Source organism: Macrobrachium rosenbergii, chromosome 3 (genome assembly GCF_040412425.1).
Source record: "Macrobrachium rosenbergii isolate ZJJX-2024 chromosome 3, ASM4041242v1, whole genome shotgun sequence".
NCBI lineage: Eukaryota > Metazoa > Arthropoda > Malacostraca > Decapoda > Palaemonidae > Macrobrachium > Macrobrachium rosenbergii.
The window spans coordinates 25,874,332-25,888,602 of NC_089743.1; the positions used below are offsets into that span (position 1 = coordinate 25,874,332).

General features: G+C 37.9%; 1 protein-coding gene across 1 annotated transcript in view; it reads left to right on the top strand.

Annotated features, from left to right (window-relative positions):
* LOC136850733 (uncharacterized) overlaps positions 1–14,271 on the top strand; it is a 72,755-nt gene that overhangs the window by 46,845 nt on the left and 11,639 nt on the right. The window contains exons 10-12 of the mRNA XM_067124621.1: positions 1,607–1,720; positions 8,875–8,985; positions 9,160–9,209. Of these exons, the coding sequence (XP_066980722.1) occupies positions 1,607–1,720; positions 8,875–8,985; positions 9,160–9,209 (275 nt within the window). The remainder of the gene's footprint in view (positions 1–1,606; positions 1,721–8,874; positions 8,986–9,159; positions 9,210–14,271) is intronic.

A 14,271-nucleotide genomic window follows, 5' to 3' on the forward strand; every position in this document is an offset into this window, starting at 1 on the left:
TTAAAAATTCAGAACTCTTTGCTTCACATCAAATAAGGATGTATTAAGCAACAGTTTGAGTGTACTGTACATAGTCCTTTATGTGTGGCATCTACTCAACTGCCTTCGTAATAAAAGAAAATGAAGGAATCGTTAAAGGGGAGATCATAAAGCATTTTTACATCCGCTTTTCCCTTTATAATTTCATACATGAACAAAGTTCCTCCACTCGCCTCTGTCCTGTGCATTTTCTGCCTGATCTCCCATTAGTTTTAGTCTTCATCTATTCCCTCATTCGTGTTTCAGTAGGCCATTTTACAGGTCTTAGTTCTGCTACTTCCAAACCTACTGTTTATCTGACCAAGTGGTGTTCATCCCTCCTCATCACTTTTCTAATTCGTAACAATATATTTTCCAGCCTCTGGGCCTCACTCCATTCTTGCCGCTTTTTTCATTTGTAATGCAATCTTTCCGCTCCCCTTTGACCATTAATCTTAACGTAGAGTAGTACAGGCTTTATATGCCAGTCATAATTGTTTGCTCTCTCTAATAAAGCAATATTTTTACCGGTAGTCTAGCTATCTTTTTCCATTTCATCTAGGATGCAGCTATTCTGTTTCCTACTGCCCCTTCAATTCTTGCTTTACAGTTAATGTCTCCCTAAGATAACCTCTTCTAAGATTTTTCCGTCTACCACAACATAGTTTCTGCTTAGTTCTCTTCCCCATTTGCTCTTTTAATATATATTGGGCATCAGAAGTCATTTACTTCAAATGTATTTTGCAATCTTGAGTATCTCCTGTGGCATCCTCTGATGCATTTAGTGCAAGGTTCAGAGTTCAACCCAACACCTTCCATAGCAGCCACGTTTTCCTCGTTTTAATTGCCGGTTCTCTCCTCCTTTTCAGTCCTTTCCTCTTTATTCCACTCTTCCACCTTTGAAACATTTCCACAATCTCATCCTCAGATCCTTCATATAGCAGCTACTATCATTCTTTCCTGCACTTCTTTGTAGTTTTCATTACTAGGATGAACAGCAAATTTTTCAGATACGAATGCCATTTAGGGTGCTTGGATGTTCCATAAAGGTACTAAGTAATGGTGCAGGCTGCCATTGTTCCTCTGATGCTCCTAAGAGAATTATTTTGTTAGTAGTTATCAGGATCTAATTGTTTTATCTATAAAGAATTAACAACACTGCAAAAAGCTTGTTTTCTCAGGTCAGTTCCAGTTCAGAAGTGTTAATGTTTTCCTTCAACAAAAGATCTCTAATCAGAGAGCTTAAATAAGTAGACACAAAATTATAGTGAATTTTGTGACTATCAGTGCTCTAAGTATTTATTGTTTCAAAATAAAAAGAAATTAACATTAATGAATTATCTGTACTGATGCTAACTGAATTCGATTGTTGAACATTAAACAAGTTTCACTCTCTTGCACTACAGTGAAATCAGTATATAGAAGTGTGCATTAAAATACAGCCTGTATATATGTTTAAAGTTTATCTGCCTCAGAATCACAATATTACACTTAACTTCCCAAATATGTATTCCTTAGTGAGTTTTAGTAAATTTAAATACTGACAAACACTTTTCCTCGTACATGTACTGTATTTTGATTTTTCTAGGTTGTAAAGTGGGAGAATGGCAATGCAACAATGGTCATTGCATCGAAATTCATAATCGATGTGATGGGAGCGCCGACTGTGAAGATTTTTCGGATGAGAAATACTGTAGAAGTGGTATGTATTATTTATAACATTAGGTAACAGTAAAGATTAATGGGCATCCTTCTTGACTCAGGTTATTTCATTAAAAAGTATTCATCCTATCCAGGTGAATTTTTACCTTTGCCGTTATACTATCATTAGGCATTGCAATTTTATTTTTTATTTTAACTCAAGTTTTCATACCGATCACTTTGTTTTGGGAATAAGTATTTTGACTAAAAAACACCATTTGAAGACCAAAGGAAGCCCAAATATTATCTACCATTAAAAATACAATAGCGATTAAGATAGCAATTTTTTACTAATACATCATTAGTACCTTGGACTGTGCCATCTGCAATTATCGTAGGAAAGTTATTATTTCTTTTATGTTGATGTCCTCCTAATTGAGAGAGTGCCTTGATGAAGTCACCTGGCTTCACCATAGAATATTCATTGATGGAATATTCATTGATGGTGGTGAAGATGCGTGACAGGCAAGAGGGTTCTTGAACGTAGGAATCTCTTCTCCCCCAGTTCAGACCTAAATATCTCTCAACTCTTTTTCAATATTACTTCAGCCGTTTTCATACTCTATCAGTTCTTTCCCTTCTTGCTGCCCAACCAATCTTATCACTTCAAAGTGCATCTGCATGGTTTTCCCCCAGTTGCTGTTGTAACCCCCTTTTATTTAACTTAATTCACATAGCTTCTCTTTAGACTGTCTATTAAAAAGCGGTGTTGTTGCTAAGAATGCATTCCATTTTCAAGCTGTTGTGGGGGATTGTCATCCACCTGTAAATGTTAGGACCTAAGGTAATTTAATATGAATGTCCTTCAGAGCTTGCATTTATTATTTTATCTCTGTATAATTCTGTTAAGGATTGTACACCTAGGCCCCATGACAAAATCACTATTCAGTTGATGACCACTGGTGCAGGTCAGGTTAAATTGGTACAGAATAATGCAAAGTAATCATTGATGGTGATGGGCCCTTTATGCTCCTGATCCAAACCAGTTAAGGTTTGGACCTTATGATTAAGAATACTGGAAGGGAGAAAAATGTTATGGAGGAAACAGAAGTCAAGCTAGGAGTGTTGGAGCCTGCTTCTTATGTAAAATTGCCAACTTTAGATTTCATGAGTTAACAGAAGGTTGTTGTGTCCTTGAAGTGTATACAGAGGGTGTAAATTGTTAGATAGTTATCCCAAAATTCTCCCACTAGGAAACCCATGTGTTGACAAAAGTGGACACCCTATGGAAGGAAAAATTTAAAGAAATAGAAAAAAGTTAGTAATGTGCCTCATAAAACTTTTAATCAAAGTAGTAGTGTCATTTTTCATATAAGTAACTTACCAAGTAATTACATAGCTAATGTATCTACCTTGTGTGGCAACTTTTTGAATTAGCCGTAGCACTTATTTTTGTTTATATCTAGGTGATGGCCCCGCCCACTTTTGGGGAACACAGGAAGAACCTGGTAGCCATTACTCAATTTGTTTCTGCCGGCTGTGGTGTAAACATCGCGCCATTTGCAGCAGCTTTGTTGGCCTTTTCCAGTTGTTATTTCGTATTTGGTGAAGTACAATTGTTTTGTTCTGGTTGTGCTCAGGCTATAGGCAGTTTATTGTTATAATTTTTATTAGTTTAAAACAGATTAGTTAGAATTATGTCGGATTCTAGTAGTTCTAGTATTCTCTATTGCAGTGAGTTAGGCTGTTAGGCTAGGCTAACTAAAGCTTGCTATGATTCTCATATGATCTGTACTAGGTGCAGGGGGCAAGATTGTAGTATTGATAAGACCTGCAGTGAATGTTCAACATGGGATAATAAAGAGTGGAAGGTTCTTAAGTCTCATTTAGACAAGTTAGAGAGAGATAGAAAGAGGAAAGCAGCTTCTGGAGCTGAAAAATGCTCTCATGGTTTAGAGGCTACACCAAGTTTAGAGGTTAGCTCTATTACTCTCCCTTCTACTCCTATATTCCAACTGTTTCTCCTGCTACTGGCCCTCATACTGAATAACCTTCTACTCCTGTGCCTGGCTCCCTTGTTTCCAATCCTAATGCCGTCGCCAGTCTCGAGTCTAGATTTGATAAGAAAATTAATCTGGTTGTAAAAACTTGCTGATTTGGGGGCTTCCCTTAAAGTGATTATGGAAAAAGTGCAAAGTGATATTACAATGCAACTGGAGGAGGTGGTTATTTGTCCTGTCGGTTCTCCTAGACTGAGGTCCCTGCCCTGCTCCCCAAAACCTGGGAGAAGACATACCAAAAGTCCAAGAGAGGCCGATGGGGTTTGCCCACAGGTAGTCACCCCCTCAGCCACACCTGTTGTCCAGTCCCAGATGTTGGCAGGCAGCCATTGGAAAGGCTTGTCCAGGGATATCCATCATTTGTCTTCAAGCTCTTCCGACGACTACTGTGTGGGCTGGAAGTGCCGCAAACATTTCCTGGACTCTTCCTGACCTCTTAAGTGCCCTTCTGAAAACCTTGGTCAGCGTCCAGATCCACTACCTGTTAAGTGGTACACGCAGTCTCTACACAGTTCCAGACCTTCTTGCAGTTGCTCTGTGAACCCTTCTGTTCCTGCTCCTGTCCATCAGCACCCACCTCTGTCTCCTTTGGATAGTCCAGAGACCTTCTCACCTGAACACTTGACTTATGACCCTGAGTGCACACACTTGGCTCCCAAGTGCCCAGTGTCTACTCATAAGCGCTCAACGTCCGCTTCCAAGCATCTGGTGCCCCATCCCGAGCACCTGGCGCCCCATCCCGAGTGCCCAGCGCCCACTCCAAGGCACCCATCACCTGTTTCATCTTCTCAGAGGCCACGGTCTCATTTGCCTCCCCCAGTTAGACCTCCAGTGTTGTCTCCCTGACAAGTCTGCTCTGGCTCCTTTTAAACAACAGTTACTGTAGCTCTAATTATGGACTTACTGAAGAAAGCTCCTTCCTCTCCAAAGCCTGCTCAGGATGACATCCTGTCTCTGATTTCCTCGGAGGAAGAGAGCAACCAAGAACCTGCTGCTCTTTTGGCATATATTGCCTTATTGCGGTACTTGATGGTGAATTTTCCCTCCTTTTTCGCCTCAGCTGCCCTGTTTTCACCTGCTTCGACATTTTAAATGAGGAACCAGCTGGATGACAGGACACGCATCCCCAAAATTGCCCTTTCATCCTCCTCTAAGAAGGATTTAAGATGAGAGACTAGCTTTCTGCCAAAAGAGAACAGGGTAAAGCGTCTTTCACCTTTCCTCCTTCTCGTCTGGTTCACAGGAGGTACCTGTCCTATGTGACTGGAGAAGGCCCTTCTTTGGGAGTCGCTGCCTCCTGCCAAGGGGATTTCTCTGGTAATCGATGTGTCTCGTCGTTCTGCTTTCTCGTCGCCAAGATCATGTTTTCATCCACAGAACTGGGTCATCAGGTCAAGGACATGTTTAAAGTTTTTGAAGTCCTCAGTTTCCTTGATTGGGTTGTGGGCACACTGGCCAAGAAAATCGAAGACCATCAAAATCTTGCTGTGGATATTGCCTCTGACTGGCTCGGGAGTTTTTTCATTTGCAGACAAAGCCATTAGAGATGGCTCTCTAGAGCTTTTTACCCTCGTTACTTTTGGGGTACTAAAGAAACAAGAGCTCTGGTGCTCTCACTTCCAAGGGAGTTACCCAGACTCAAAAGTCAGCTTTGATGCTCTCGCCCCTGGACAAAAATCATCTCTTCCCTCAAGACATGGTGAAGGATATAGCTTCAGGCTTGCAGAAGAAGACGACATAAGACTTGTTGACCCAGTCTTCTCAGCGCCCTTAGGACTCGTCTTCTTTTCAATCTAGGACCACCTCCCCTCTCCAGCAACAGCCCTTTCATGGAGGGAGATCTCAAACGCCATTTAGGTTCCGTGCAAATATCTGGGCCATCAAGAAAGCTCTTCCAAGCCAGTGCAGAAAAAGTGAGACAGAAGTCCTTCATGTACCTGTAGGAGCCAGACTTCTAGAGTTTTGGGAGAAGTGGCTGATAAGAGGAGCGGAGCCCTCAATTATCAGTGTTTTGAAGAGGACCGGAGCCCTGGATTATCAGTGTTTTGAAGGAGGGCTGTGTCATCCCATTCTTGGAGAGCCCCCCATTAGTCACCTCTCCAATCACATTGACAGCATACTCGTCAGGTTCTGAGAGACATTCAGCCCTATTAGAGAAAGTGTCCTCCCTCATCCAGTCGAGACATGACTCTTGCTAAAAGTTTCCGCTGTTTTGGCTCCTTGCTACTCTTAATTATTATGCCTGTTATCACCACGTGAGCAGACAGCCATCATTCTTGTTAGAGTATCTGAGGATTAGAACATAGTCGAGCAGTTGTGGTGTTGCTTCGAAGGAATTATATAAGAACAGAGAGGAAAAAGTTTTGAGGGAAAGGTTAACTGAAGGCTCCGGTTAAATTATCTCTTTTTACCTGCTCTGACCAGTCAACAAGGGTTGTTGTCTTCTCATTTGTTCATTGCCACATGATTTCAAAACAACCACGGCCTCCCACATGCTATTCCTACAGCAAAAATTATTATAATAAAAGAATAATGATACGACACTGGCATTACAATATATATATATATACATATATATATATATATATATATATATATATATATATATATATATATATATATATATATATATATATATATATATATATATATAACAAGTTAATGATCTTTTCATGTCATGATGCCAAAAGCTTAAAATCAAATCAAAACCTCCACTTCTTAGTTTAAACACTTCTTAAGATTTGATATGTTTCAGATTTCATGAATTATGCTGAGAAATTGATTGAAGCTACAAAGGTTAAATGTGTGGCAAAGGTAGATAATGCAGTGTATCCTTGGAAATCCTAGTAATGTTTTGGCACTAAATAATCCCAAATCCTTATACATGTAGCAACCTGAGACACATGAAAAAAAATAACATATCTCTGGACTTAGATGCATTGTTACCAAGACCACAGGCATCCAGAACCCTCATGCATGCCTAGGGCACAAGGATATAAATTTTGTCAAAGAACGTAGTTATATATAACTGGGAATTCTTGAGTGCCGACACTGTAGTGGGGGTCATCCCATCTTTTAAATCCAGTGCAACATCTGTCTGAAAGAGAATCCAGGCAGCAGGAATAAGTTAAACATTTACAATAGCAAGGCAGAAGGCTGACACTAAACTACTTGCTAAAGGAAGTCAATTATGAATCATGAAGAGTCAAATAAAAGACGTTTAGTTCAAGAGATATTAGAATCATTCAATGGCAGAAAATCACGTAATAGGAAAATCCTCATTTAAGACAGGTAACAGGAAAATCCTCATTTGAGACAGTATCCTTGATGTATGAGGAAGAACCAATGACTGATGGTACCTCTGCCTCTTCAGAGGCTGGATAAATGATTTTCAGATCAGCATCAGCATCTCTTAGCGCACACAGTTCTTAGGAGTTCATCAGTAGGAGCTATTCAACACCAGTGTCATTGTAACAAGTCATGAATCCAGTACATTTTCAAATAATAACACTTAAGTACCTGTGCCTTTTGCTTGTCAAATAGATAATTCAGTGATTTGGAAGGCATTGTTAACTTTTTTGGGTATCCTGCCACCCCGTGCTCAAACCATATGGGGTAAGATCTTTCCAGTTCTGAGTGTTTACTAGAAATCAAGTATTTTTACCAAGGCTGTGAGTACTTACCATAGTCATGCTGCAACCCATGGGTAGATTGACAATTAGTCTAATTTTCCACTGTATCTCTCAAAAGCTGTGTCCTGTGCTGAAGCCTTGAGGAACTTGACATATATACCAAATCAGTTTCCAGTAACATAGATGATGATATTTTTCTGCAAAAGGAACATTTTCCTAGGGGTCACAAAAAAAAATCTTTACCTTTCATAGACCCAGGTAAAAGATCAGAACTAGGTAAGTTTTAGTCCTTGTTTAGGAATACCAAAAGAAGCTATAGAGCAAATAATCCTCTCCTTGTTCCAGATAACTCTGATGATTAAGCTCTTCGTTGGGAAAGTCGGTAGAGCTGTGGACTAGCACTCGCTAGGCCTGAGTTCGAGTCTCCGGCCAGCTGATGAAGAGTTAGAGGAATTTATTTCTGGTGATAGAAATTCATTTCTCGCTATAATGTGATTCGGATTCCACAGTAATCTGTAGGTCCCGTTGCTAAGTAACCAATTGGTTCTTAGCCACGTAAAATAAGTCTAATCCTTCGGGCCAGCCCGAGGAGAGCTGTTAATCAGCTCAGTGGTCTGGTAAAACTAAGGTATACTTAACTTAACTTGTAGCTTCCCATCCTCTGACTTAGTAAGTGGGTTGACATCTGGTGACGGTTACAGGCAGTCACTTCCTAGGGGTTCTCTTGTGGAATATCTATTTGGGAGGCTTCCTCTTTAATATGGAATCCTCAGTAACATGTGCGGCTGAATGGGCTTGAACAAATTGCTTTATATGTAGAGAATTATTGTCCAAGCTCCCATCACATTTTCTCACATTGGACAAGCCTCTTCTGTCTTTATTTCCATTTTTTCTGCTCTTTTTTTAATTGTCATAGTATTGCTGGTATTACTCAGCATTGTTGTATCTTAGATATTACTACGGTCTCAACCCATGGGACTTCCTTTCACCTTCCATACAGCTTCTTATTTGTGACATGTTTGATACCCACTAGATCATTGTGTCAAAATGGAGACTTTGAGTCCTGAAGCAGAGTATTTTTTGGCACAATTGTTTGAGCAGTTCATAATGCTACCCTTTCACCCATACCTTGAGGTGTCTTTCCTTCACAAATCTGACGCGGTTTATAATAGCTCATTATTCTGAGGTCTTTACATGTTGGTTAGTCTCAATGCTTTTGACTTCTTTACACGTAACAATCATATATCTAATGGGCCCAGATCCAAATACTTAATCTTTTACCTATTGAAACTCAGAATTCTCGTTCAGGAAAGCCATATCTAATTATTCAAAGTTCCATTTCTTTGTGCTTCTTCTTGTGATAGTATTCTCATTTCAAGAAATTTATGCTGAACACAGAAATAACAAGGCCACGGAGTTTGTTTACAAACAGTATTTTAGGGCACTAATGTTGTGATATATCCAGTTATATGTAGCAGTAATTTATTTTTTATTTACATTTATTATTTTATCGTATCTTTTAGAGTGTACAACTGGAATGTGGCCTTGCTGCGAGAAATGCTGCATCCCTGCAAAATTTGTATGTGATGGAGTGCCTCACTGCCCTTATGCCTCTGATGAAAATTATTGTATGGGTGAGTAGCTTTAGCTTTCGTGAGTTAACGGCATTTTAATCAGTACCAAATTGGTGAGACTTTATTTTATATAAAACTCATTACCACAGTATATTTTTGTAATATGTTCATAATTTATAAGTTTTCTGCAGACAGAGTCATTGAATATAAGTTTTCCTTTCTTGTTTCGTATAGTTCCAAGGATGTGGCAGTGTTGGGATGGTTGGTGGATTAGGGGCTACCAGGTTTGTGATGGATTCTATGATTGTTACGATTGTTCTGATGAGTACTACTGTTCTAAAACCTATATATAATTTCAAAATTAACGAACATGTTCATCTTTAAAGTCAGATATATGCATACAGTTATCATTAGTAAAACAAATTTTGAATGTATAACATCACAGTAAAAGATGGCTCAGTCCATTATTAAAATATCCAATAGTAATTTATCATGTATGTCTTGTCAAGCAGGATTCGAGCGTTACAATGCTGAAAGTAAGGAAAATTGTACCTGTGGCATTTGGTGTTCTGATTTTGCCTTTATGTGAAAATGCAACATTTTAAAACTTATGAAAAAAAAAATTTTAATGAATGATCAATGTGATTGTTATTTGCAAATTTAATCAGATGTGCTTGTTGTAAATTTATGATTCAGGCTATAAGTGAAGACATACAGAATTATTGTAACCATCGTCTATGAAAATCTATCGTGACAGGTAGGCAATAAAACCTTTAGGTTATTCACAATCCTGAAAATACTAAAGAGGCAAATGGCAGTACAGTAAAGAGCCAGTGGCAGAAGTATAAAGCCAAAATAGATCAAAAGAAACCACCTTGTATGGTGGATGAGGAATAATCTCTCGAGTCATCTTACAAACTAGTTTTGTAACAAAATGGAGGTTTTGAATTTCTCGGATTATTCTTGTTTATAGTGACTGATTAATAGTTGAACCAAAGTTCTTATTTGCTTAGTGTCTTTCTTGTCCAGTGAATTGTCTTTAGTATGTGACTGCATATTCAGTGAGTGACTAAAGTGTATTGATTAGTGCTCTTTTAAGATTAGTTTTGAAGACACCTCAAGCTTGGTAAAGTGCTGCTGGTAGAGATACGGTATTGCTACGTTTTTAGAATGATGGATAATGCAATGTTAACCACTACTTTGCATTGTTTTTAGTAACTTGAGTAACCATATAATGTGCAGTAAAACACATATGAATATAAGAACTGTAGTAATTTTAGATTTGTCGTAGGACAAAAGCCCATTTGTTGTTCGGCAGAAGTGCAAGCACACGTATGCATTGATTGTCCACTAATTTCTCTGTTTGTTCTTTGATTTTTTGTGCTCTTAATTTATTATAATTCACGCAATAATATCCAGTTTTAAGACTGTAGGCTAAAGATGAATGGTTTCGATTCCCATCCAGTAATTGGACTGAAGAGTATGTAAGCACCAGTATTTCCTTCTGTCAAGAGAAGAACGCATGGCGATTATCCAATTATGTTTCTTTGGTGTTTCTTGGCAGTGTTTTCAGTGTAGATTTTCTAGGTTTATAGCAAGTTAACTGTTTCAAGTCATTAGTATAGTTAGCGTTCTCTCTGAAAACACCAGTTTTTGCAGTCTAGCTAACTCTAGGTCCAGGTAACTTTCTATGTCTTTTCTCAGTGCAAATCTGTGAAGCAAGCTAGGTCATCCCTTACCTCTTGTTATGGACTTTAAGACTCAATATTGATCTTAAATTTTGATTGTTAATATGTTTAACGTTAGGTGGTTTTGTATGCTGTGTTTCTTTCCATGTAGGCGTCGAAAAAGCTTTTTTGTTCTTGCTCACTATCTTAACCTGTTTATTTCCTTTCTGAAGTATAGGTTCTTCTGCATTCTTTGGAGCCCATGAAATTGTTCTTCCTACTCCATAACTGACTCTGGGCCTTTTTACTTCTGTTTCTATATTGTTCATTACTGCCGTACTGTGTAGTGTTTTCGGTACACTAATTTTTCCTCGTGTGAATTCCAGCTAGTACTTTATGGAAGCTTTTAGTCATTACCAAAAATGCCATGCTAGCTGTTTTCTCCTTTTATAATTTCATCGTTTGTTCCTTCCATAAACTTATCTTTATTCCTAACCAGTCTTTACTTGCTTATATTACTGTTTTCAAGTTTCTTTAGCCTTTTCAGTATGTTTAGTAATTATTAGCCCATCGTTTGTGAAGTATAGTATGCACATTTTTATTATCCTATTTTTAAACACTCTTCCCTGCTCCTCTAACTCTTCTGGTATCAATTTTAGCTAGGCTGTTGAGCCTGTGCAACACTGGTTCCTGTCTCTTTCATGGTCCATACCCTATATCAATTTTTGCTAGTATCAGTTGTGATTTATCTGCAATTGTACCAATTGCGCTTGGATGTATTTTATATTCTTTTGTGACATCAATTATTTTTGTCTCCCATTGTTGATGTTACTGCTAAACCCTATGTATGTCTCAACATAGTGTTGCAGTATACGCAAATGATCTTGTGTCTGCCTCCTGTTATAATTTGTTTACTTACATATTCCATTCAAGGCATTCCTCTGTTTTATCCTTCATCATCGCCACTATTGTATTTTATATAATATGCTTGTAAGTGCTCTCTATCTATGTCTTTCAGTGTAGGGTTTCTGAATTTTTGCATTGTTTTTCTTCCAGACACTTTGCTTTTGCTATCTTCCTCATCTTGTCTGTGTAGCTTTGCAGGCTTTTAGTAAATGTTTCTGTGCATATGCAATATTAGCTTATTGCTTTGTATAGTATTGGGTTTATTCCGTTTGGGTCTATTGTTTTTTATTTATAAGGCATTTTAGGTTATTCATTTTTACACCTTTTATTTGTGGCTTTTTTGTATGGTATACTTGTTTTTCTAGGAGAAACTCGTGTCTATATATCTGTTTAATTTTATATATTTAGTTTCATGTGTCTGAATCCATTCTTCGTTGTTTAATGCTCCTCTGCCTTTTTTTATTCATTATTCCTTCTGTATTTTGCATGCAACTTCCCTTACGCTGTTCATTCTTCCTTGCGGCACCCAAGCAGTTGAAGCCCTCGAAATCATTCACAACCTCACCTCACAGATTCTTCCAGCAAGCATTTCCCGTTTTCGGTTTCAGTTCATTCACTGTCCCCCATATAAATGTTATTGCATCTGCAGTGGTGAATGTTTGTCAGCAGTCCATGACTGGCCCTTGACACAGTGAATGAAGCCTTGGTCAAGAGGCTGGAGAAGCGTGGTCGTGATGGAAGGCAAAAACATGACCTGCACATCTGGGTCTTCGATATTGACGGACTGAGGATGGCCAGGATCATTATCATTTATTAAGAGGACTTTCTAAGAGAGACCTTCCTTTTATAAATAACTCTGACTTCAGGGATAAAGCAGTGATCCATGAATTGATGTTGTGTTGCCAGTAAATGGGAAGAAACCCCTATTTCTTGTTCTTTAGAGGGAAGGGATTTTTTGTTCGCACACATTGCCAGACTATCATATGGCCAGCTATTCCACTTAGGCAGGAAACATATTGGCAGACTTTTTATTTGCAGAGACTGCTTTTCTTGTAATTTATATATAATTCATTTAAAATTTATATATGGGTTGTTTTAACCAATCCATCCTGGCTGCAAATACCTTGAGTCCCTATTTAATATTAGCCTTATCTCTGAATTACTCATACAAGGATAAGGCATTCTGCCGTAGAATGTTTCTATCAATAGGGACCGTCTTTTTTGTTATGTCTTCTATCCACATGCATAATGCTTTTTCCATCTTAACCAACACTTTATCCCACACTGTGGAACCCTCTTTTGCACTTGGCTGCTGTAGAAAACCTTTTAGGAATGCTTTTCCTATCTTTGAAGAATGTGTGAATCGGTTATTCAATCTTCTTCAATTTCCTAGCAATCTCAACAAAACAATTCTTCACAATTTCAATCATATCTAACACCTTCACTTTTTCTACTAAATTAGTGCATGCTCTCACTACCACTAGAAACACTTCTTACATACTTTATGGTAAACCAAAGCATGCTAGAAGTGTTTCTAGGGGTTGTGAGCGCAAGTTTCAATTTCAATCATATCTAACACCTTCACTTTTTCTACTAAAGTATTCATATCACGATCCCCTTTGGGCGTGCTCTCACAACCACTAGAAACATGTCTAACACACTTTGGAGCCATTGCATGGCTTTAGTTTATACTGAAACCATACAGTAGTTCCAAAGCATGTTAGACGTGTTGCTAGTGGTAGTGTGCCCAAGCCCAAGAAGGCACATGACGTCACTACTCTAGAAGAAAAAGTGATGGTGTTAGATATGATTGATATTGAAAAGAAATCTTTCCGAGATTGCTATGAAATTAAAGAAGATTGAACCATTGATTCACACAATCTTCAAACATAGGATAAGCATTCATGAAACGTGTACTTCTGTGGCCTGAAGAGCAAAACAATAAGTTTAACAAAGAAACAATGGGGCACACAGACTGCACTGAGTATGGAGAGTGGTGCTTCAAGCTTGGGAGACAATTGGTGATGCATGGGTAGATGCTGAGCAGAGCAAAAGGTAAGGTGCATTTGTTGATATGGTGTGTGCAGTTTGAATTTCGTTTTAAAAAAATTTTTCCTCATTTGGTTACCCTTGCATAAGTGGATAAGCACACACATACATATACAGTATATGCATATATATATATATATATATATATATATATATATATATATATATATATATATATATATATATATATATATATATATATATATTGTATATATATATATATATATGCATATGTATATATATATATATGTATATATATATATATATATATATATATATATATATATATATATATATATATATATACATCCATACATATATATCTAATTGTAATAGACGCAATGCCCTCTTAACTTCTTGAATTTTCTTCATGCCTTTTTGGATATGCTTGTCACTACAAAGCCTTAAGATCCAAGTGCAAGGCGTGATTATGATGAAAGGTAGCGGGAAACGAACCAGCGTCACCAAAAGCATAACGAGGTGACATTGCCGACCAGACTATGAGAAGGATAAAAGTCTGTATGTAGAATCTACTGGTCACTTTTTACCAGATAGGTATGTAATTGTAATAGCCACAATGACTTTTTAACTTCTTGAATTATTCACACCGTTTTTTGGATACGCTTACGATTATGGTAACACGAGTTCATTTCCCTCCACTTCAAATTTCTTGCACTTGGATCTTAAGGCTTTGTAGTGACAAGCATATCCAAAAAAAGTGTGA